At 36.7% G+C, this 26,029-nt stretch overlaps 1 protein-coding gene across 1 annotated transcript in view; it reads right to left on the reverse strand.

The window, feature by feature from the left end:
- Positions 1 to 26,029, reverse strand: part of CFAP54 (cilia and flagella associated protein 54) — a gene marked incomplete at its 3' end in the record, with an annotated part of 309,422 nt that overhangs the window by 98,861 nt on the left and 184,532 nt on the right. Inside the window, exons 40-47 of the mRNA XM_080810201.1 lie at positions 24,137 to 24,331; positions 22,129 to 22,216; positions 21,628 to 21,822; positions 16,583 to 16,649; positions 14,623 to 14,805; positions 12,146 to 12,232; positions 7,257 to 7,379; positions 3,375 to 3,428 (exon numbers count right to left, since the gene is read on the reverse strand). Of these exons, the coding sequence (XP_080666327.1) occupies positions 3,375 to 3,428; positions 7,257 to 7,379; positions 12,146 to 12,232; positions 14,623 to 14,805; positions 16,583 to 16,649; positions 21,628 to 21,822; positions 22,129 to 22,216; positions 24,137 to 24,331 (992 nt within the window). The remainder of the gene's footprint in view (positions 1 to 3,374; positions 3,429 to 7,256; positions 7,380 to 12,145; positions 12,233 to 14,622; positions 14,806 to 16,582; positions 16,650 to 21,627; positions 21,823 to 22,128; positions 22,217 to 24,136; positions 24,332 to 26,029) is intronic.

The raw sequence follows: 26,029 nt of genomic DNA on the forward strand, positions 1-26,029 counted from the left end.
TCATTCCTTTTCAGTCTTTGTTGCTTCTTCTTCTTCTCCTATATTTTTAACACCAGAGTGTCTCAGGGCTTGATTCTCTTCCCTCTCCTTACTCCATCCGCTTAGATGATCTCTTTTATTCCCCCTTAGATGATCTTAAACAGCCTCATGGTTTTAGTTTCATCTAAATGCTGATGAAATCCTGAGTTTTTCTTTCCAGCTCTAATCTCTCTTCTAAAGTCAAATCAACTTCTGACTCAAATAGTCCACTTGGATATCTAGGAGATATCTTAAGCTCAACATGCCTAAAACTGTATTCCTAGCCTCCTCCCAACCATACACACACATACACACACACAAGAAAATACAAGCCTTCTGAGGGCTGGGAATTTGTCTGTATTGTTAATTGACTGATATGTCTAACAGCACTGGAACAGTACCTAGCACACAGTAGGCTCAAAAGATCAGCTAAAGTGATCCCTTTAAACAGGTAGATCAGGCCACGCCTCTGCTCCAAACCTTCCAGTGGCTCCCCATGCTGTTCAGAAGAATCTAAGTTACAAAGACCCTACAAGGCTTTTCTCAAACTGGCCCCCCTTCACCTTTCTGACCCTGTCTCCTACTGCTTTTGCATCATCCACACAACTCTTAGCCACACTAAGATGCCCCTCACCAAGCTAGGCAATCGTGCCCCTAAGGCCTTTGTACTCACTGCACTCTCTTCCTAGATGGTTCCTAAATTTCCAGATTTCCTAAACTTGTACCTTTACCTATTCACAAATGTCATGTCAATGAAGACTAACTTTATTACCTCATTTAAAATTACAAGCCCCAACCTAGCTCCAATAGGTTGCTTCCAATCCCCTTTATGTGCTTCTGGGTTTATTCTCACCCTTAGCATGGTTCACCTTCTAACTTACTATATAATTTACATACTTAGAATGTTTACTTATATATCAGGCTTATTATTGTTTTTCCCACTAAAATTTAAGCTTCCTGAGGGCTTGGAATTTGTCTGCTGCTGACTGACTGAAATATTTCTTTGACAGCAACAGAATGAGAGTACACAATATGCTCTTACTAAATATGTGTTGAATTAACAGTATTTGTTAATTAATAATTTCATGTGTTGGGGCTGTCTATTCTAGAAGAGAGAGAAACTGTTTGCCTTACATGAAGAAAAGTCTCATTGTTTGGGAGAGTTTGAGGCAATACTGGCCATGGAAATGTCTAGTGCTATTGTTCATTTTCTACTCTCTTCTAAAGGGTGAAAATCACTACATGCAGAAGAACCAGACAAGGAACGGCACTAAGTCTGAGCAGGCAACAAACACATACTAGGGAAATGGCTGATGTTCTGTATTGGGGGCGGGGAAGAAACTTCAGATTGGTTGGGGGTGTAATGGGAGGGGAAAAGGTTTTTCTCTTCTCTTTTTTATCCCTAGCAAACAGTGTCTTAATGAGCCTTGACAATTACACACAAACACTTGAGGATCAAAAGAAGATTAATTAGTAGTGCTATTTAACACTCATTTCTCTCCCCCTTTACAGAAAATATAAAGTGTAATCTGAAAAGTCTCAAGCAGACCAACAGTTCTGTTTTAATTAATTAGCTAATAGAAATCGGCTTTCCGTTATACTGTCAGTCCCTTTTGTTTAAAAAGAAATGATCATGCAGACATTCTTTTTATGCCCAAAAACCCTCCTTAAAGAATTTTTTTTAGGATGCCCTGGAATTTATAACTGCAAAGAAATAAATATTCTTAAACATCCGAAGGTCTTGGAACACTGAAACAAAATGTGAATATGTATGTGTATCTTCCTAATACCGATTCTTTCGTTTCAGGCAACTTGCTTATAAATCAAAACAAATTTTAAGGCCAAACAATGAATCATCTGAAGCATAATTAAAAGCGAAGTTTGTGGAATAACATGAACAATAACGGAAAAGTAGTAAGATTACATTTAACAAAATGTGGCTATAATGCCTATCAAAATTATGGAAGACAAAACTAAAGCAATATTGAGAAATGTTTCTCAAAATTATTTAATACAAATAGCTTAATGAAACAGAATGCTGTTTCCTAGCATTTAAAAAAATTAAAACTATGTGCACCTGTCTCTCTACACTGACTAACAGCTGGTTGTGTGAATGCCTTACCTATCTGTAACCCCTTAACAATGGCTGCACTAGCACTCCTCCGTTCTCACACTTTCTAGTGGACAGACTGACGAAACTCCTAAGGTTTTAAAAAATGATTTCAAGATATTTAAATGCTATATGACATGGGTGGAGCTAGAGAGTATTATGCTCAGTGAAATAATCAGAGAAAGACAAATATCATATGATTTCATTCATAGGTGGGAATTAAGAAACAAAACAGATGAACATGGGAAGGGAAGTGTGAGGGGTGAACCATTAAACAGACTCTTAACTATAGAGAACACCTTGAGGGTTGCCGGAGAGGAGGTGGGGTGAGGGATGGGCTAAATGGGTGACGGGGGTTAAGGAGAGCGCTTGTCATGAGCACTGGGTGTTATATGTAAGTGATGAATCACTAAATCCTATTCCTGAAACTAATATTCTACTACAATTCTAGTTAACTAACTAGAATTTATGTAAAAACTTGAAGCAAACAAGAAAGATATTTAAATGCTACTAGGTTATCAAAAACTTAATCCCAGTCATTCAATTACTGACAGGAACAAACCTACTGAGATGGGCAGTCTAGTCCTCTCTCTGTAAAGGACACTGAAATGTGAGAGGAGTTTCTTATGAAAATGTCATATGAAAATCTTCCATTAGCTAGCACTACAGTGGTAAGCATATTGCAGTATGAAAATGTATCAAACTATTCAAACACCTTAAATTTACACAATGTTATATGTCAATTATTTCTCAACAAATTTTTTTTATTTTTATAATTTTTTAAATTTTCACTAAAGGAAAAAAAGAAAACCATTGGAGAGACTGAGAGGCAGTCTCAGACTGGAGAAAGGATGTGAGTAAAAATAGTATTGAACAAGTGAGGTAATAGCAAAACACACAAAATCCTTTTCTTACAATTGAAGTCAGCCATTCTCATTTAGGTAATCAAGATAAATATTAAAATTAGATACTTGACATGGCTAGATAAACAAAATGAATACACATACATAGTTGAAAAATTTACAACCAATAACTGATATTTGCCCAACTGGAAAACAAGATCTGTGTGATGCAATCCTACCTTAGACCTCAGCATTTGGAGATAAAACCCCATTATTAGAAATAGAAGAGCATATTACATAGGAGATTTTTAAAAAAACAAGGGTTACATCTACCAAATAGATTGAAATGACTCAAAATTATCCTTCTTAAATATCCAACATTTATAAAATATTGTTATCCTTACCTGCATATTTTCTCTACTAGTAAGAGGTTTTCCTGAGTCAAATGATTGAAATATCTGTCAATATATAAAAGATTAACATTAGGAACAAAAACATCATTTTTATATGAAACTGTTACTGTGTTCTAAAAGTATTTTAAATATAATTTTTATTGTAAAAGTAATACTTCTTATTGAAAAAGTAAAAGTAATACATGAAAGTATACAAAAAAAGTAATACTCTAGTCAGAAAAGCAAGTGTAGAATAAAGAAGAAAGTAAAAATTACACATAAGTCAACTTCTTTTAGGTTGTCAGTGTTAATATTTTGATGTCTTTACTACCAATTTCTTTTTGATGTATTCTAAATTTTTATATATATGTGTTTGTATTCCTTTTCATTAAGCATTATATCATACTCATTTTCCATGCCATTAAGCCATTTGTAAACCTCAGTTTTATAGCTAGGTAATTTTCTATCCTATGAATGAAGCAGAATAACTTAACTCCTTTCCTTTTGTTAGACATCAAGGCGGACTAATTCTGACTTCTATCCTGCCATTCAGCCCTAGTTTAAGTAACACCGGTAGCTATTTTGCCTGTATTTCTGACAATCCTCTTTGGATAGATTCCTGGAAGCACAATTGCTGAGTCATAAGAGTATTATCACTTAGAAGAATCTTTGCCAGTTTGAGATAAAATCATATTACTTTTCAGAGTAACTCTTTTTGTGGTTCTTTTCGTTTGTTGAGAATGACCTGTTGTATGTTTGGCTCTAAATACAATGTCACATTAGGAAACATTCCATTTTTTCACCACAAAAGATGGATCATCGAACAGGGTGTATTCCTTTTGGTATGGAAGGTCCTTTTTTGAAGATGTCAATACTGATGCCCCACCCATTACCCCTTGGTCACCTGGAAATCACCAGCAGCTTCTGTGGATAGGATATTGACATATGGACAGTACCCTACTTCAAGTACCTGTATGTCTTTGCTTGAGGGTGTTCTGTGGCCACAAAAGTGTTCAGAAGAGGCTGGAAGCGCAGGGAACAAGGCATTCCAATAAGCAGAAGATTGTTCCCCCTAGTCTCTCTGAGGGCCCCGCTGCCCATGCAGGGACCTCATTAGTGCTCTCTGCAACGGTTCTCCTTCCTTCCTATTTGACTTACCCACACACTCACCATTCTCCTTGGAATCACCTCCCAAATATACCACTTGCTCCCAGTTCCTTATCTTAGGACCTGAGGGGTTTGAGGGACCTCTAAACCAAGATATCACATATAGCTCTTACTAGAATAAAGTGTTGGTAAGTGTTACATTTTTCCCCCTCTTTTGAAGATATTTTGCATCTTCTCTAATCCATTGAAAAGTAAATAACTGAAACTCAGGGAAGACCTCTGGTGATATAATCAGAAGAGAGTTGATGATTGGACTTTAGATTTAGTGATAAGAGCAGAATCCCATTATGAGTATCATGTTAAGAGATAGAGTTTCTTAAAAAGCCTGTGAAAAGTCCAATAGTAATCTATAAGACTTTTTCAGTTACTTCTTTTACAACTAAAATCTAATTAATTAATCCTTTCTTTAAACAACTAGCCCCCAGCCTAATAACATTGGCACCTATTTTAATTATAAACCCTGAATGTGTTTCCTCTTTTAATTATACTTTTTAAATTTCCAACTGAAGCTAGAAAGCTTCAAATTAACTTTGAGAACACAAAATTTAAAGTCACAAACCATTGAAAGACAATTCACCTATACTTTTCTCTTATGAAAACTGGTTAATAAAAGTCAAGTTTGGAATTGTTTCAGATTGTTTTCTTTGGTGAAAGCAAAAATTCTCTCTTGTAAAACAAAAACAAAAAACAACAACAACAAAAACAAACACCAAAAAACAAAAAAACTCTCTCTTGTTTCTCATTTTACCCCACAGGTTTCTCTTTCCTTCTCATTTTCCTGGGCTCTAAATGTGGATGACCCTAAGGTTTAGTCCTCTGACTTCTGTTTTTCTCTCTCTGCTCCAGCTGATTTCATCCAGTCCCTTGATTTTAAACCTCTAACCCGATGCTCCCAAATTTACTAGGATCCAACTCCTCCAGGGAGACCACTTTTCGCTCCTTCCACCACTATTACCCCAACCATTGTCACGTCTCACTCAGATTATTTGCAAAGACCTTCTAACTGGTTTCCCTATTAAATTCATGTTCATCCACAGTCTATTCTTCAAACATCAAGCAAAGTGGTCCTTTGACTAGTAATCTCTATCCTGTCATTCCTCTGCCCAAAACCCTATAAGGTTTTCCATTTTATTTACAGTAAACACTGGTTCCTCACCAAGCCCTGGGAGGTCCTATAGGACCATAACTCTTGTGTCCTGCTGTCGGCTCCTCCTCTCTATTTTACCAGTATCACTTGGGCTCCTTGGTTTTTCTCAACCACATTTTGTAGGCATCCCCCCTCAGGGCCTTTATCCTTGCACTTCCTCCTAGTTGGAAGGTTTTTCCCTCAAATCTTTCACCCTCAAAACTCCCTTACTAGAGAGACTTCCCAAACCACTTTGAATAAAACTCACTGCCCTGATCATTCTCTGTCCCCTTAGCTCAGCCTGACTGTTCCTCATGACACATCATCACCTGACATATTTATGTGCTTAATAGGTTTATGGTTTGTCTTCTTCACTGGGCTGTCTGAAAGTAACATGCTCTCAAGAAGGAAATAACTCCATTTATCTTTTTACTGGTCTAACCCCATGGGTTAAAATAGTGCCTGTATTTAGTAAGCACTCAATAAAATATTTAAATGAGTTAAATATAGTTTTAATAACAAAATGCAAATTATTTACAACAGGGAAAGGCTGTTGGCTGAGAAGCAAGCAAGAAAATACTATTAATTTAACCCAGGTGAGAAGATGAATTAGTTCATGCCCAAAAAAATGAGCAAAAAACCAACTGACTCTTTTCTCCTAGATAGATACAGAAAGAGATAGAGATAGAGATGTATATACATAAACACACAGTTGTATCCTATTGCCTACTGAATGTCCCACTTAGGCTTATCTCTAGATAACCTCACACTTATCCTGGTACAACAAATTATAATGCTGTAGCAGTCATACTGAGCATTAAGCAGTGACATTTCAGGGGAATACACTGAAGTAATGAGTGCAATGTATGTATATTTAATGTCAGCTTATACAAGTTATTTTCAAGACTAATAGCCTATTTCCCAACTTCTTCTAGGCCTTCCAAATTTGAATCCCACCAGTAAGTACTCTGTCTGTCAGTGTCACTCCTCACACATAACATCTTCCCCAGGAAACTGACTTGTTACCTCCTATTTCCTTTACTGCTGGATCACAAGGGTCCAAACGTCTACAAGATCGCACAGTGATTCTCATGAAACCCAAAACAAGAAAATAAGAGCTCACTCTGATTTAAATATAAATGTCAGTATTCATTTTCAAGGATGTCTCAATGATCTCATTTATAAATACAATTTGAACAATGCATGTTTAACACTCTGGTATAAAATTATATAAATCAAAATATCCAAATAAAACATGAGAAGAGACCGTTTTGACAAACAACATTAACCAGAAATTATCAGATCAGATGCCAAAATCTAAGAGGTAGTGGCTGATAGGTCCACTGAGACCATCTGTAACACAGAGACAGAATTCCATTATAAAAACTGACTCCAGTGCTATACTGTCCCACATGACTTCCTTCCCTTCCAAACGAATGAAACCTTGTACGAGCCTACTATTAGCTAACAACCAGGCTTAACAAAGAAGTCTGCAGCACCAGAGACTTAGAAATACACTTTTGTGGAAGCATTCCCTAAATCTGAGGAATGTTGCCTTCAAAAAGTAAAGAAATGGCTTTGAATCAGAGCAGCAGATTTACCTTTACTTTTCCAGGAGCCTTACAGCCAGAGGGTACCGAGGAAGGCATGTTTTTTCCATAAAAAATCTGGGATATCTCATAAAAGGCTTCAGAAAAAAATCCTAAATCTGTAAGAACCTGAATCTTTAAAGGAAAGAAAAAAAATGATATTTTAAATTAAATAATTCATTTTATTTACAAAATAACAATTTTAGAGAAAAATCATCAGCTTTCTGAGATCCAAAATTTCTGCTTAACATAATTGGTAATGCCTTATAAATTAATGCTTGGTAAACACAGTAGATGGAGATGTATGTGTTTGTGTGTAAGCCAGTTTACATGTGCAACAGACCAAGAAGCTAATAAACAACAGCAGGCAACTGTTCGTAACAACGGACATTTGTCAGACATGGCTTACTTCATCAGAGCAAACACAAAAACATGACAGGCATTGAAGAGTTAAAAAAAAATGATTGAATTTATTTTTTTGTTCCCATGGTGAACTATGGTTTAAAAGAAAAACAAAACAAAAATACTCCTGATGTTCTCTAATACTCTGAGGAAAGTCAAACAAACCTGGAGACGAACTCTGTGATGTATCAACATAGAGACAACTATTCATTTTGTCATCCATAATTAATGCGCTCTGTCAGTTTTAAAGACATATCCTTAAAGTTAATCAGTTGGTAACTATAAATTGTACATGGGTTATTTTGAATATTATCCAGCAGGACTTTCAATCAGGAAATTATGGGAAGAAAAGTTCCTGAACAAAAGTCATTCATTCATTCAATGTGTTTATTGGGCACTTCCTATGCACCAAGCCCTCTTGGATGTTACAGCCCTTCCCAATGTGTATTGAGCTAATTTAAGTGATACATGAAGATATACACAGTATTATAAGGGATAAAGGGTACTGACAAAAATGCTACTTTCAGAGCTCCAGTCAAGAAGGACTTCTCTGAAGAAGACATTCCAGAGAAAATTGGGAAATGACATGAAAGAGAGACATGTGAAAATCTCCTGAGCCATCTCACGTAAATGTCATGCAGCAGCAGGAGCAGCCAGGGGGTCTTGGGGTGCTCAAGGAAGAGCCTGTGTGGCAGGAGTGTAGGGAGATTGGGTGAAGAGGGTTAGGAGGCAGGTATGAATGGTGGCCTGTAGACCAGACTGGGAACTTGGAATTTTAGTCTCTGCGTGATAAGAAGTTATTGGAGAGTTTTGAACAGGGCAGGTCCCTAACCTGACTTACGTTTTGAAAACTCCAGTGACTGTTGATAATAGAGAAAGGCAAATTGTACGAACAGGAAATAAAATACAAAATGGACAAAGATCATATGTATATGATCTTCACACATACACACATACCCATACACTTAGTATCTCTTTTCCTTTAAGCACTACCATAGGAGTCTTATGAGTATCTAAACTTTAAACAAATAAAAAGAAGCTTAGTAAGTTTGGGGGAAATAGGATATGACAATAGTATGAAAATAAAGCAAAAAAGGTTAAGAGAATATTTTCACTGCAGAAGGAAAATGTCTACTGAGTTGCACACTTTGGTTCTTGCCTAAAACACCTTGGGCTCTAACCTCCCTAGGGCCATATAATACCCAAGCAGGCATTAGGAATCAGTCATAGGAGCTCTTTTAGACTTCTAGATGAACATTTTCTCATTATCCCATGTAGGAGATAATGAGGTTTATCTTCACTGATATTGGTGGTGAGATGCCTGTGCACAAGCTACCTGTAACCTCTAAGGCTACCTCTGTGTCGGTTTATCATATTAATCTGGCCATTTGAAAAAGCAGTAGTGATGACAATGAACATGTATTTTCAGAAATGACCAACAGCGTGAACATAAACAAGCCAGATGGAAAAAAGAACTACCCTTAAATCAACCTTTCACTTGCACAAATACAGAACCATCAGTACCCTTCCCAGGAATGCTGGATATGTTGAGACTAATAAATCTTTCAAGATGTCGGCAGTTCTAAAGTGAAGCTGGACTGGCTGATCGTAAAGAGGTCTTAAAGCTTTCCCTGAAAGACACTAGTGCCCAACAGAAACTTAACAACATGATATATTGCTGTTTGACTTGTCAGAAAGCATTGTTTGCTGTTTCCCAACTATGACTTTTCTCTCTTCCCACCCACTGACCCCAGTTTACTTCGGAAAGGTCAGGCAAACTCTGCTCAAACAGGCTGTCATTTCTTCCTCTGGGTGATGCATCAGTTGCCCTTTTTCATTGCTTCTGTCAAAACCCTGGTCAGGTGTTTCTGTTCTGCTATTGCCAATAAGATTCCACTGCTGACTCACTCTGCTCCTCACACTGTTGCCAAGACACATCTGATCATGTCCTTCTTCTGACCAAGATTCTGCAATTCATCCCACCTCTCAACCCAAGGCTGCCGACTAGAGTCCACAGTTCTTCGCTGGCTTCTAAGCTACTTTAGTACAGAAAGTTGCCAAATGTTAACAATCTAATAAAACACAGTCATTTAAACAAAAACTTTGTTTCAGATTATATCTTTCAGTGCCTCTCTGGATCTCCTTCTGACATGTTACTAATGGTCACTGCAACACTTCCGTGCTTCTCCTGCCTCTAAATGACAGACCAGAATAATATGGCTACCCAATTCTGATTCCATAATCTCCTCATTTCTCTCACTGCTGAGCCTCCACATGATGCCTTAGTTTGGAATTCAGGACTGGGCCCCACTGTTCATGGACTTCATGGACCACAACACGGATCTCTGGTATTCTCCTATTACATTCTCCCTCCTCAAAACCTCCTCCTTCTCTGGCTTCGCAGAACCACCCCTGCCCCCCACCCCAGCAAGTCCGTACTGTCTCATCTCTATATGCTTCACATTATTACCTGCCAAGAATGTTCCCTTCTTCCTCTCTGCTGCTCAGTTAGTTCTTCTTTCTTCACCAAATCTTACCTACTTAGTAAAACCAAGAGATCCAAAGCCACTTTCCCTCTTTCAAACTCCAGGAGACAGTGCTCATCATACTCATTTGGAAATGATCAAGGGGCAGATGCATATGTTATTGTCTTGTGTATATGTCCTGCCTCTCTTCCCTTATTTTCACTTCCTTATAAGCAACGACCATGGGTTACATTTCTTTGATTAGAGTTACGAACATGGTGCTTTTACATAGGAGATACTCAACAAATGTTTTAGAGGTAAAGCAATAAATGTCTACAAAGTTATCTTTTAGGTTAGTTCCCACTAAAGACTAAGGAAAGTGTGGACAGTAGGCACTGATAAATGTCTATAGGTTTTAAATTCAATTCAATAATTAATGACTGAGTATTGATATATGAATTTATTACTCAGTATATAATAGGGAAATAAAAGATGAAAAAAAATCAGGCCCTAACCTCAGGAATTTTGCAATCTTGAACAGAGCACTGTTTTTAAAATAGAGAGAAAAAAGTTATATGCAGCTTTTCAAAAGGTGTTATTGGAAATCAAAAGCAGGAAAACTCTTAAGAGTTCAGTAAGTCAGAAAGAGTGATCCAGACATTTTCATGGATGATAATTATCTATTCCTGAGTTAAGATATATCCTCTTAATAGTTAGCACCAGAATTCCTCTCAGGGAAGGTACTGTATTTATTTAGAAATAGAATGTTATGAACTCTTTGGTCCTGAGGTCATAGGCCCAAGGGCAGGGTCCAGGTAAAGAGAGGAATTCAAAGGGAAATCTAATTTCCCCTCATAAGAAAATAGGAAAGATTTGGGGAAGAAGTGTATAAGGTATTTCCAAAAAAGGATAAGGAGGGTTAAACCAGTGATGCAATGGAGCCTCTTCCTCCCAATTTGCAAGAGGAGACTGCACGTATCTTGTCCCGATTCCACATTCAGTAATGCCCGGTTGGTAGGCTGAAGTCAGCTATAGTGGGAATATTTGCACCATGGAAACTGAAAGTGCTACAAATCAGGGGTTTTTTTTTAGAGTGATGTGTGAAACACTTACCAGCACACAGCTGATTAAACCATGGGATAGGAGGCAAAAGCATGAGATGTTGGCTGAGAAATATTTTAAACCCAGAGATGCCAAATATTCTATTTTAAATTGTTTGCTTTGCCTCAACTTATATTTTCCTGTGTTCCAATTTCTCACTAAATCCAGTATAAAAATAAAGGCCTTGGGCAAATGTGTTGTGTATGTTTATGTGTAACTGAGTGAGCATGTGTGTGTGGTGTGTGTGTGTGTGTGTGTGTGTGTGTGTATAGAACGTGGATTAGGACTGAATTCCATATTCAAGATGAGGAGGTGCAGAACAGGGAGAAAATTTGCTCAATGTTGAGATGATCCATATGCAAAATGAATTCAACAGAGTGAAAGACTGTGACCTTGGCTAACTAGGAAAAGGGCAGAGAAAATGAGGCGCTCAAGGTTCCCAGTCCACATGGGGCTCAAGTCAACTGCACAAGGATCTTGAAGGCAGAGAGCCTGTCCTGACTTCTGGGTTACAGAATTAGTTGTAATCCAGCATCTGTGTGTTTTGTCACCTCAATTGTCTGTACAATGAAAACTTCTCACATATTATGATATACATAAAGATCCTTAGCAAAAAATTCACAGAGTCACAAAATGGAGTCACAAAATGGACTTATTAGTTTCTACCAGGAAATCAATACTCCAGAAGTGGTGATTTCCAGGCTGACTGATGTTGGACAAGCTTTGTTCCCACATGTAGCTATTCCCACGTGTAGCCCAAGGATAAAATGAGCCAGCTCACTTTCATACGTTATTATAATAATGGGCATTTTTAAAAATATCAGCACACCATATTATTATAAGTTTATTATTATGAGTATTAGAACCAAATTAATTTATGACAGTATCTTTACAGTCCAGGAATATCAAACAACTTAAAAGTTTGTCACATACCTTAAGGATCCTTGCTTCTAGATTTCTGACTAGGTCTTGGCAAATTCCAGAAACAAAATATTGGTACAGTGCAAGTAGAGGCAGAACCTACCAATGGTAAAAAAAAAAAAAAAAAAAAAAAAAAAAAATTTTTAAATTTAAAACATGTTTTATCAAGTTAATAACCTAATAATAAAATGTAGCCAAATATTAATGTGGGGGGATGTTATACAAAACAGCAGTTAAATATGCCATGGTAAGAGACTATACTATTTGGCTAAGTAAAATGATCTGCCTAGAATATGCTTCATATTCTGTAAGAACTTAAAAGTAGCACCAGGGCAACTTGTAGATGCTACCTGGTGTCCAAAACCTAGGTTTCAAATCTCTTTAAGCATGGAAAAGTGGAAATCCAACCAATAATCTTCTTTGAAAAAAATTAATTTAACATACATGTATGAATCATTGAGGCTTATAGAAACATTCTAGCGAATGAGCTATCAAATAACTGCAAAATTTAAAGCAAAGGAACTCCCATCCATGTCACCTGCTCACTCATCTTAATGGCAGCTGCTATTTGACTTCAACTGGAATATCTCTATCAGCAAGAATATTTATAACATGCCCATTATTCTGAATGACAACAAAATCTAACAATCTTGTTTTCACAGAGCATGTATTCTATTGATTACCCAAGCTTACTCTTCACATAATATTTTTATTTTCTTAGAATTAACCCCAAAGTTCAACTCCTCTTGAAATCTCATGGATATGGGTGAGGGCTTACAAACTATCCATATTTCAGTTGATCCAACCACTATCTGACCAGAGTTAGGTGTTGAGGGGAAGGTGTTTGCCTAGACTTCTGAATAGCTACTGATCTCACTTGAAAACCCAAGCTTTTTTCCTACAACTCAGCCCTTGCCTGCTAAAGGGAGATAGAGCAAGGATGAATATTGGGATTTCCCACTATTATTTCCCACTATTTCCCATGATCCCACAGCAGTGGGTCTCCTAGCAAGATTTGTATGTGACAGCAGTCTCCTTACCCACTGGACTTCTTCCGGAGGGTAAGGGTGGTGTAATACAAAATAGAAACTGTTTACATCTTGCAAGTTCAGCTAAGGAACCTCTAATTGTCAGTCAACTGGCAGCTGCTGATAGCAACAGCTTTTTAAATGGTTTAGAACTGGTCTTAAGTGATTTCAAACATAATACATTTTTCTACAATTATGCACTACAAACATAACACAATATCTTTTTCTACAATTAATGCAGCACAAAACAATAAGAGTTGGCTATTACCTTTGAGATTGTTTCTTTTCTTTAGTGAGAAATAAAAACACACCACTTTATTGCTGCCAATTGCTCAATTATTCAGAAAAATGTTCTCAATTTCTTAAGCTTCAGAGAAAAAAAGTCTCATTTCTTTTCCAATGCAGTGATATGTATTATATATGAATATGACTAGGCAGCTAAAGGTTACCCAGGGGATAGAACTATTTTCTAAATCCAGAAATGAATCCCCTTAACAATGAAAGGAGTGCCATTTTGTTATCTTTTTCCTAATAAACAATTTCTTGCCAAATATGCCAAGTGTTAAAAGCATTTATCAATCTCTTCACTTTAACACATGGCTTTATAATTTAACAACTCATATCAAGGGACAATAAATCTTTTCAATATAAAGAGAGAGAGTGAATTTAGGACAAGAGAATAGAAAACAATGTATGAGGGGAAAAAAGAAAGTAGGTATGAAAATTATAGAAGAAAAGGAAAGAACTAAAAAAAAGAAAGATTAGGTATTAAGAAGCAAACATAGTGGGGGGAGAGATACAAATGTAGAAGAAATAGCATATAGAAGAAAATAGGAAAAATAAAATAAAGGAGAAAAATATAAAATGACCAACAGATAGAGCATACTGGTTTATTTTTTAAATGCAACCAACTTCAAATTTATGACATATTTCCCCAAAGGAAGAGAACTGCATGAGGTTTAGAATGTCCTCGGATATTAAGAAGTATTTGCCTTTTATGTCACAGTTTGAATCTGTTGTTCACTTAGAACAGGGAGAAGACAAGAGACACAAAGGAATTTATCTCAACAAAGAAATACTCTCATAGTTTGTGTCCTGATATGACCTGCATGACTTAGTACAGTGAGTTACATGTGCACTAGGTTCCTGTTTGAGACCAGTGAAATATTCTAATCAATCTTCCCAACTGTCTTAAGAAGGAGGAAAAATAATAAATAGAGTAAAAAGGGAACAAAATCAAACAGACATTGACTTTTATCCAAAATGCAGTGCAAATAATGATGTCAAAGAAGAAATATTAATTAATATATTTTATTTTGCAGTACAAGTAAGAATCCTGAGTCTGGAATTTAAGAGTTAAACAAGACCAACCAAGAGACATTAATAAAATTTGAAAGGTTTAAGGTAGAAGGCAAAAATACCGCAGTGAATTAAGATTTGTTGATTTTACAAATGACTTACTATCAGATTTTGCTTAGCATAGTGCAGTTCACGTATAACGTAATATAGACTTGCGACTACAGAGCAAATGTCAGCCCTGTATCTGTCTGAGAAGAGCTCGATGCCTGGGAGAAGCTGAGTGATTTCATACTGAGCGTAGCAACGTTCAGCTTTGGGATGTGGAAGTGTGGTTCTAAGCAAACCCTGAAAATGAAAACAGGTGAAATGAAAAGCTATAAATTGCATTTGCAACACTGACACAAAAAGATAAGTATATGTATTACTTCCTGAAGTGCTTAGCATATGCCTGGCACACTGTGCCTTGAATAAATGGTATTTATCATTAATATTATCATCATTACAGTTCCAAATGTTTCCATCACTCAAGATGGGCCTTTTAAATTCCATGGTAGTTGGATATTTACTATCTTCAGAAGAAATTATCATTATATTATCATTTGTTGGGGTTAATATTGTGTTGGACACTATTGGTAAATTCTTTATAAATACTACCTTATTTAATCCTCATTTAACCTACCTCTAGGAGGAAGGATTATTACCTCACAATTGATATAATTGAGGCTTACACAATTAATTTATATAAGGTGACACAGCTAATGGTGGAAGAAAGAAGATTAAAAGTCACATATATTTTAATTAAAAAAAAAATCTATTCTCTTTCCACTCTACCAACCTATAAATATAGGAGATAACAAATGATTTCAGAAGTCTAAATCGAGCAGAGTTAATTCTGAATTTTTAACTGAATTAAGTAAAAAGATGAGTTGTTTAATTTTGCCAATATTTCTTAGGTAATTTATATGACCAACACTGTATTCAATGTTGGGAAACAAAATTGATACACAAAATCAAATTTTATATTTAGGAGTGTTTCTGATGTTATCCTAAATAATTAATATTAACTGATGACATGCATTATGAAATTATTTTAATGTAAATATCAGAAAATAATTTTAATCAGATTGCTCATTATGAATATGACTAGGCACCTGCTCTAAAATACTATGCAGTTGTTTACATTTCTAATTTTACAAATCTGTTTTAAAATCATAAAAAAATTAAGATTTAAAAAATAAATCCTACCAGCTTTTAAGTACAATTATTACTAAAAAATTATGCCCATAGTAAGCAAAAATTTAATTTTTTAAATTGCTTCTTTTTTAAAACAATAGCATTATCTTCAAGAACAAGCAGTATCAGACAGTCAAGAATGTAATATAGGGAGTCAATATCCGATTATCATTCCCTTTGCACTCTTGCCTCTTCCACCTACTCTCTTTAAAGCACAGGCAAGAGGCGCATGAAACATAAGAAAACTGAAAAGTGTGGCCGTACATTCAGAAAAGGCTTTCTAGAGAGCTTTTCTATCTAGATTTCATAAACTATCAGATGCCTCTGATACACAGAACATGGGTGTCCACCCTTCAAGGTAAGTAGAACATTTGGTACATTGCAAAGGCCCCTGGCTACATCCCTGTATCTCAAAGTGTCTTGTATTTCAGATTAAAGCTCTTTTCTTCTTCAATGAAGTCAAACCAAAATTCTAGGAGCTGCCAACACTGTACTTTTGTAGTCTTCAGCTTATTTCTTGCTTTCATTATATGGTATACTTTACATTGTACAGTAGAGCAAAATTTTATTTAGAGACGAGGTAACCTAAAGCCACCATTTGGAGTCAAACAGACTGGCTTCACAGCTCATTAGCAACACAGTCTTACTAACGATGAGAGACTCAGTTTCCTGATCGGCAAAATTCCTTCCAGAGTCTGAAGGAGAAAAATTCTGCTGAATATTCAAGGTGAAAATGCTACCCTCAGCTAGTGAAGGAAAGATGGATTCATGATACCTCATCAAGGTCCGTGCTATCTTCCTACCTGTGAGGTTTTTGACTATGATAAGCCACTGCACTTTCTTTTTTTTGGAGCAAATGGTCACTAGTCAGAAGATATAAAGTGTTTACCTGAAAGAGTAATGCAGACAAAATGCAACAGTTGGTTCTCTTGTCAACCTCCGAGATCATAATAAATCTAAATAAGTATAACAAAAAGAAATGGATTCATAGACAATTTTCCAATAATACTTTTATATAACTTATCTCTAATACTCATCGATTTTCCAAAATTAAAATAGACTTTGTGATTCTAAAATAGCTACACATTTATGGAAGATCTAGAACACAGGATAAAAACATAAAAAACAAAATGAAATATCACCGATAAGCCTACCACCTAAACATGATTACTGGTAACATTTTGGCTAATTTCCTTCTAGATTCCATTCCATATATAGAAATTATTTTAATTTCTCTATAGATCAAGATGCTATGCATGTTTTTGCCCACCACACCCTATAGATAAGCTAAAATTGTACCTGGAAAGGTGAGAGAAACCTGTACCTCTACTCTTTCCATACTTCTTAAATTTCTCACATGATTCAAGTCTCTAAAATATCTGTCAGTGCTAACTAGGTATAAGACACTGTGACATTGATCTATGTGCCTGTTTTTGTGCCAGTACCATATTTTTTTGCTGACAACAGCTTTCTAATAGAGCTTGAAGTCCGCAATTGTGATGTCCCAACTTTGGTTTTCTTTTCCAACATTCCTTTGGCTATTCCGGGTCTTTTCTGGTTCCATATAAATTTTAGGATTATTTGTTCCAGTTCTGTGAAAAAAGTTGATGATATTTTGACAGTGATTGCAGTGAATGTATAGACTGCTCTAGGAAGCATAGACATTTTGACAATATTTGTTCTTCCAATCCATCAGCATGGAATGTTTTTTTCCATTTCTTTGTGTCTTCCTCAATTTCTTTCATGAGTATTCTATAGTTTTCTGAGTACACATCTTTTGTTTGGTTTATTCCTAGGTATCTTATGGTTTTTGGTACAATTGTAAATAGGCCTAACTCTTTAATTTCTCTTTCTTTCTCACTGTTAATGTATAGAAATGAAACCAATTTCTGGGCATTGATTTTATATCCTGCCACCTTGCTGAATTCCTGTATGAGTCCTAGTAATTTGGGGTGGAGTCTTTGGGATTTTCCACATGAAGTATCATTTCATCTGTGAAGAGTGAGAGTTTGACTTCCTTGCCAATTTGAATGCTTTTTATTTCTTTTTGTTGCCTGATTGCTGAGGCTAGGACTTCTAGTACTATGTTGAACAAAACTAGTGAGAATGAGCATTGCTGTTGTGTTCCTGACCTTAGGGGAAAAGCTCTCAGCTTTCCCCAATGAGAATGATGTTTGCTATCGACTTTTCATACATGGCTTTTATGATATGTCTTTTATTGAGGTATGTTCCCTCTATCCCTACGCTGTGAAGAGTTTTAATCAAGAAAGGATGCTATATTTTGTCAAGTGCTTTTTCTGCATTAATTGAGAGGATCATATTGTTCTTATTCTTTCTTTTATTAATGTGATGTATCATGTTGATTGATCTGCAGATGTTGAACCACCCTAGCAGCCCAGGAATAAATCCTACTTGGTCACGGTGAGTAATCCTTTTAATGTATTGTTGGATTCTATTGGCTAGTATCCTGGTGAGAATTTTGGCATCCATTTTCATTAGGAATATTGGTCTATAATTCTCCTTCAGGTGGGTTCTTTGTCTGGTTTTGGAATCAAGGTAATTCCGGCCTCATAGAATGAGTTGGAAGTTCTCCTTCCACTTCTATTTTTTGAAACTGCTTCAGAAGAATAGGTATTAGTTCTTCTTTAAATATTTGGCAGAAGCTTGGTGCAGTGGCAGTACTGTAGCCAATGAGGTTTACCTGAGGCACGATTATTGCTAATTAAATGTTTGGTAGAATTCCCCTGGAAGTCATCTGGCCCTGGACTCTGGTTTGATGGGAATTTTTGATTACTGCTTCAATTTTCTTGCTGGTTATGGGTCTGTTTCAGTTTTCCACTTCTTCCTATTTCAGTTTCAGTAGTTTGTATGTTTCTAGGGATGCATCCATTTCTTCCAGATTGCCCAATTTGCTGGCATATAGTTGCTCATAATATGTTCTTATAATTGTATTTCTTCAGTATTGGTTGTAATCTCTCCTCTTTCATTCATGTTTTTTATTTATTTGGGTCCTTTCTCTTTTCTTTTTGATAAGTCTGGCCAGGGGTTTATCAATCTTACTAATTCTTTCAAAGAACAAATTCCTAGTTTCCTTGATATCTTCTACTGCTCTTTTGGTTTCTATTTCATTGATTTCTGCTCAAATCTTTATTAATACTCTTCTACTGCTGGGTTTAGGTTTTATTTGCTGTTCATTTGCCAGCTCCCTTGGTGTAAAGTTAGGTTGTATAATTGAGACCTCCTTGTTTCTTGAGAAAGGCTTGTATTGTTATACAATACACAAAAATAGACTAAAAATGGATGAGAGACCTAACTGTGTGACAAGAATCCATCAAAATCCTAGAGGAGAACACAGGCAGCAACCTCTGTGACCTCAGCCACAGCAACCTCTTGCTAGATACATCTCCAAAGGCAAGAGAAACAAAGGCAAAAATGAACTACTGGGACTTCATCAAGATAAAAAGCTTCTGCACAGCAAAGGAAAGATAAAACTAAAAGACAATGGACAGAATTGGAGAAGATACTGGCAAATGTTTTATCAGATAAAGGGCTAGTATCCAAAATCTATAAAAAAAAAAAAACTTATCAAACTCAACATCCAAAGAACAAATAATTCAATTAAGAACTGGGCAGAAGACAAGAACAGACATTTCTGCAAAGAAGACATACAAATAGCCAACAGATACATGAAAAAATGCTCCATATCACTTGGCATCAGGAAAATACAGATAAAAACCACAATGAGATACCACCTCACATCGATCAGAATGGCTAAAATTAACAAGTCAGGAAATGATAGATGTTGCCAAGGATGTGGAGAAAGGGGAACCCTCTTACACTGTTGGTGGGAATGCAAGCTGGAATGCCACTCTGGAAAACAGTACAGAAGTTCCTCAAAAACTTAAAAACAGAGCTACCCTAAGACCCAGCTATTGCACTACTAGGTATTTACTCCAAAGATACAAATGTAGTGATCCAAAGGGGCACCTGCACCCCAATGTTTATAGTTACAATATCCACAATAGCCAAAGTATGGAAAGAGCTGAGATGTTGATCAACAGATAAATGGATAAAGAAGAGTAGTACACACACAACACACACACACACACACACACACACACACAGGAATACTACTCAGCCATCAGAAAAAAGAAATCTTGCCATTTGCAATGATGTGGATGGAACTAGAGGGTATTATGCTAAGCTAAATACATCAATCATTGAAAGACAATTATCATATGATCTCACTCATATGTGAAATTTAAGAAACAGAACAGAGGATCATAGGGGAAGAGAAGGGAAAATAAAACAAGATGAAACCAGAGAGGGAAACAAACCATAAGAGACTCTAAATCATAGGAAACAAACTGAGGGTTGCTGGAAGGGAGTGGGGGAGGGGATGGGGTAACTGGGTAATGGACATTAAGGAGGGTATTGATGTAATGAGCCCTGGGTATTATATAAGATGGATGAATCACTGACCTCTACCTCTGAAACTAATAATACATTATATATTAATTAATTAATTTTAAAGAATTTTCAAAAAATAATTTAAAAAAAAACAGTAAGTTTAAAAGAAGAAAAAAAAAGACACTGTGACAGACTTTCACATATGTTACGTGTGGTAGTCTGAATAATGCTCCCCACCCCCACCACAAAGATACCCCTATCCTAATACCCCAAACCTATGAATATGTTGCTTTACATGGCAAAAAAAAAAAAAAAAAAAAAGACTTCAGATGTGATTAAAATGAAGTTTAGGTTCAATGTAATCACAATGGTCCTTATGAAAGAAAGGCAAGGCAGTCAGTAAGAGAAGGAGAGAAAAACACAGAGGCAGAGGTCAGGAAGAGAGAAAGAGGAAGATAACAGGCTGTTCATCCCAAAGACAGAACACGGAGCCATGAGCTGAGGAATGCAGGAGACCTCCAGAAGCTGGAAAAGACCAGGAAGAAGATTCTTCCTTAGAGCCTTCAGAGGACAGCACAACCCTGCCAAGGCACTGATTTTAGGACTTCTGACCCCCAAAACTGTAAGAGAATAAATCCATGTTGTTTTAAACCACGAATTTTGTGGTAATTTGTTACAGAACTAGTAAACTCATCAGCATGTGTTATGACCTAAATTATGTCCCCCCTTTTCCAAATTCATATGTTGGGGTCCTAACCCCCAATAATGTCAGAATGTGACTAAGATAGGGCCTGTAAAGAGGTTATTAGATTATAATGAGGTTACTAGGCTGGGCCCTAATCTGATATGACTGACGTCCTTGTAAGAAGACATTAGGACATAGGCACATATGGAGGGAAGACCATGTAAGGACATGGCAAGAAGACAGCCATCTACAAGCCAAGAGGCCTCAAAAGAAACCAAACCTGCTGACGCCCTGATCTAAGAATTTAAGCCTCCAAAACTGTAAGACAATAAATTCCCTACAAACTGGTCATTTGTTATGGCAACTCTAGCAAACTAATATAGTATGTCATGTAATTCTTGCCACCGAGATTTACAGTTTACAGATGAGAACACCGAGGCTCAGAGAGAATGAGCAGTGAGCCAAGGGTCCCAGAGTTAGTAGGAGATCCTTGCATTAGATCCCAGTTGGCCTGCCTCCACACCATTATTCTTGATATCATACCAACTGTTCACTCACTCATTCATTCACTCCACAAGGAGTAATCAAATGCCAACTCCATGCCAGACACTCAGGATACACTAGTGAACAAGCAAAGATCTGTGCCCATGTGAGGCCCACATTCCAGGGGTATGGGGAGAGGAGATGGCCATAGATAACAAACATCACAAATAAGTAAACTGGATAGTTTTGTATGATATGGACAAAGCTGTCCAAGAATCCCATGCATCTGAGGCATGGCACTCCACATGGCACAGTGGGCCCCCACCAAAGGAAGCTCACTCCATTGCCACACTCACTGTGCTATCTTTGCTGATATGACTGCTCCTTGCAAACATCCCCAAATGCCAACTCTTGATAGAAATTCCTCACTATAATCTTTGGAACCTGGAGATGAATTGGTGAGTGAGGTACCAAACTCTTTCCACGTATAAAGCACATCTTCTTTTTTGAATATGTCATCAAGAGCTTGACACCAACATCTAAAAGCAGCCCTGAAAGAGAAACAGAGCATCAAGCAGCATGTTTTCCATAGTCCATGTTATTAAATCTATCTTCCAAAAGGGGAAGCAAATTCACTGAAGAAGTATTTTAATTAAAATATTAGAGAATCAATCTATACTATTTACTTCTCATAACTGTTTCTCTTAGGTAGCATTTGGTGAATAAAATGTAGTAATGGAATATTATTGAAGAACTAAAACTTACGAAAGACAACTTTTTCAATAATACTTAAAAATGCTTTCCAACAAACAACCAAAAAAAGTTTGCCCTTGTTCCACTGACTCCTAAAAATCTACCTTTTCTTTTCGGCAAAGACGAGAAGGCTTCCGAGTTCATGCAATGCCTGAACTTTAAGACTTCTTTGATGGCTGACTTGGAGAACATCTGTATTTTAATCAAGTAGAAGAACAAATGTCAGTTCCTAGAAAGTGTCTTCCTCATTCTCTCAAGACTATTTAAACTGCATCATTTCTTAATTTTGTAGATAAGCAAACTGCAAGCTAACACTGTCTTCCCAGGTCTCCTGATACATATGCAGAAAGAGAGCAAATGATACTCTACCTGAACATAGTGGAAAAAGAGACTGGATCTGAGAGAGAGGAAACGTGGAGAGAGTGGAATAAGAGTCAGGTAGAGGGAGGTGGTGTCAAAGAGAAATTCAGAAAAGCCGTGCTAGGGAGAACGGGTGAGGTGTATATGGACATGAGGTGGGTGGCTGGACTACGGTTGTCTTCGGACTGTGAAGAAGGAGGGTGGTAGGCTTATGGAGGCATCTGAAGGCCTGGTAGAGAAATGTGGATGCTATTCTACAGCAGATGGGAAGCCTCGAAGTGTTTGTTTTTAAGCAGGGATGGGACAAGATCACAGCTTATCAGATTTTTCCTTTACCCAAATGCAAAAAAAGCACATCTTTAATATCATCTGAATTTTTTTTTGTTTTCTGATAAATGTATAAATGTAGAGATATCTAGAAAACAAAACTAAACTAAACTAAACTAACCAACGAGGCAGTGGTTTATAACGAGGGCAGTCCTGACTCCTACAAGGTATTTTAGAAAACTAAGGAAGCTTTTGTTAGGTTTCACAATGGGGCATCTCCTGGCATTTTGTCAGTGAAGACCAGAGACACTGGATGGCCTGTAATACACAGAAGCTTCTTCCACAGTGAAGAAAATGGTGAGAAACCAGTTTATAATTGTCTGAGTCTAACCTCTAACTTCATTTTACATATAAATAGGACATTTTTGCATGTTTTCAAAATTCTCTGAATTTTCCAGAAATGCGACCATTCGCTGTAGTGCTTTATTGTGTACTGCATCTAGATTTGCCATTTTAGAAAAACACTGTCACAAAAATTAACAGTGCTGGTAGTACTTGCGTCACCAATACAATAAAGCTCTTTCAGTCTGTATTTGTAGCTATAACATTCATGGTGATTTAGCACACAGGATATCAGCATCTAATTGCTTCACTAGACTTTCTAGTACCTGAGCACTTAAGTGCCACAAATAAATTGTTCTGTTATAAAATAATATTATTTAGCCTTTATTTTATATTCAGAGCTTCATATTTATTGTATTAAATAATGTGTACAGAGAGACGATATTAAATATGCATTTTATTTTAGGGAGTAAAGGGGGGAATTATTAAATGTCTGTTACTACAGAAAAAAAAAAAAAAAAAAAGGAAGGGATGGTCGCCTGGGTGGCCCAGTCAGCTAAGTGGCTGCCTTCGGCTCAGGTCATGATCCCAGGAACCTAGGATTAAGTCCCACATTAGGTTCCTTGCTCAGCAGGGAGCCTGCTTCTCCCTCACCCTCTGCCTGCTGTTCCCCCTGTTTGGGCTCACTCTCTCTCTCAAATAAATAAATAAAATCTTTTTAAAAAATTAAAAAATAAAAATAAAAAAGGGGGATGTAGGGTCTACAACATGGATTGAGTATATACTGCTGAATGTGGCGAAAAGTCAAATCAAACAGAAAGACAAGGAAAGTGGGATCAGCTAGGGCAGAGCAAAAGAACACAACAGTGGCCACATTCCAACAAGGGGTTCACAGATTCATTCAAAGGAGGATAAGCAGAAGAGGGGCCCAGAACCTTGCCATGCTGACAGCCCAAGCTGGGAGAGTGGAGAATGGGAGGGGCTGGAAGTCTCTTGTCCCAACACTGCTCTGGCACTGCCTACAAGATTCTATCTTCAAGCTCTTTCATCTGACTTTTCAAGGTGGCATTTCAGGCCCAAAGGCAATTGCAACATTTTGTGCAAGATCCTCCTGAAAATGAATATATAATGAATGACTCTTACCAATAGTTTCATAATAAGAAGAAATTACGAGTCCTAGTTGCGAAGAGGGAAGTTTACTTTTCTCCACTGAACTGAAAACTCTGAAGTGCTCCTGAGAGAGGTTGGGGGGTGTTGGCATATGCATCTCTTCTGTCCCCAGGCAAAATTCCACTTTTCCAGTAGTAAATTTCAAATTATTTATTCCTCCTTTATCTCCTAAATTCATGGGGAAGAAAGAAATTTATTTACTTTTTTTAGAGAGAGAGAGAGCATGAGAGCAAGTAGTTGTGGAGAGGTCAGAGGAAGGGAGAGAAACTTGAGCAGGTTCCATGACAGATGTGGAGGCCGACACAGGGCTCTATTTCCCAACCCCGAGATCATGACCTGAGCCAAAAATCATCAGTTGAATGCTTAACCAACTGAGCCACTGAGGCACCCCCAAAAAGAAATTTAAAAAGGAGACAGAGAGGAAGATGAGGAGGAGGGAAAAACGTAGATGAAATCGACAGGGAGGGAAAAAAGAAAAATTCTGTGTATAGCTGAGATTTCTTTGCAGTTTGAGGGACACTGTTTCCTTAAATTCAGTATCTAATATCATTTCTGAGGAGCTCAGTTATGTGTGGATGGGCTCTCTACCTGTTATTTCATAAAAAACACTACAGAGGGGCACTGTGCCAGAAAGTACTGTTGAGATAATGCTTTGCTTCTCGTGGGGATTGCTTAAAGTTACATGGTTTGGGTTTGCTTTTTTTTTTAAGAGCTTCCAACAGTAAGATGTTAGTCTGCCTCTGGGGCAGAGACCTCTGGGATAGAAGCAACATACAGTTAGTTCTGACCTAAGGGGGGAAAGTGGGAAAGAATCGCTCTCTTTATAAGATCAGAGAACACACAAGAAAGAAAGGAAGACTATTCTAGAGGAAGTAGTCAAAAGCTGCAGAGGAAGAGGAGCTAATGTGGAGTTTGAAGTCTGCAGCCCAAGGACTGGGGATAAACTGCTAAAAATACATTAACACCAAGTGAGATTCAGGGTGAACCAATGTAATCCAAATTATATTTGCTTTTTTTATTCATGCCCTTAACCATTATTCATATATGCCATAATTGAAAGAAGTTTAAACATAACATACAGAGCTAATTTAATATAATGTGAGTCTATAGGCAACACAACCAAAATCTGTGGGTATGTGGCATAGCAAGTGCAATTTTGGGGTAAGTAGTAGGGGCATTAACAACAACAAATACACACATACATACATATATACACACATAAATAAAACTTCTGTCAGTGATTGTAAAAACAAGATTTGAGCAAATTTCTGAAAGATCAGTTCAGTGAGTATTAGCAGCTTAGGTTGACATTTAAATCTATCTTTAATAACTTTATAATATAAGTATTTTAACTTTTTTTTAAGTTTATTCTTTAAGCTTATTTTTATTATTCCAATAAATTTGAATAGCAAGGATCACAAACATATATTAGGATTTAAAACAAATTTTTAATGACCCAAACATACGTAAGTCAAGATTTTTCCCCACCTAAAATAATTACCACTTAACCACTCAAAGCCCTGCTCTGATTGAGTTCACAAATCAATAAATGTTGAGAAGGGAGAAAACAAATAAATGTGATGTAACCAATGATAGTGAATATCTTGTTTTAAGCTAAAAGAAATCTTTAAGATCAAAATCTATGGTGTTAATAAGAAATCTTATTGATGCTCAAATTAAAACGCATCTATTTCCTTGACACTGATAAAGTAGGGTTTTGGTAATAGGTTCTAGTTAATTCAGCATGAATGAAGTCATCTATTTGTGAAAATTTTTTTTAAAGACTATAGTACCATACTTGCAAAGAGATAGGTAAGAACATATCAAAAAATTAACAAATACTGTTTTTATATCTGCTCAAGGGAG

Source organism: Martes martes (assembly GCF_963455335.1).
Source record: "Martes martes genome assembly, chromosome: 8".
In the NCBI taxonomy this organism is placed as follows: Eukaryota; Metazoa; Chordata; class Mammalia; order Carnivora; family Mustelidae; genus Martes; species Martes martes.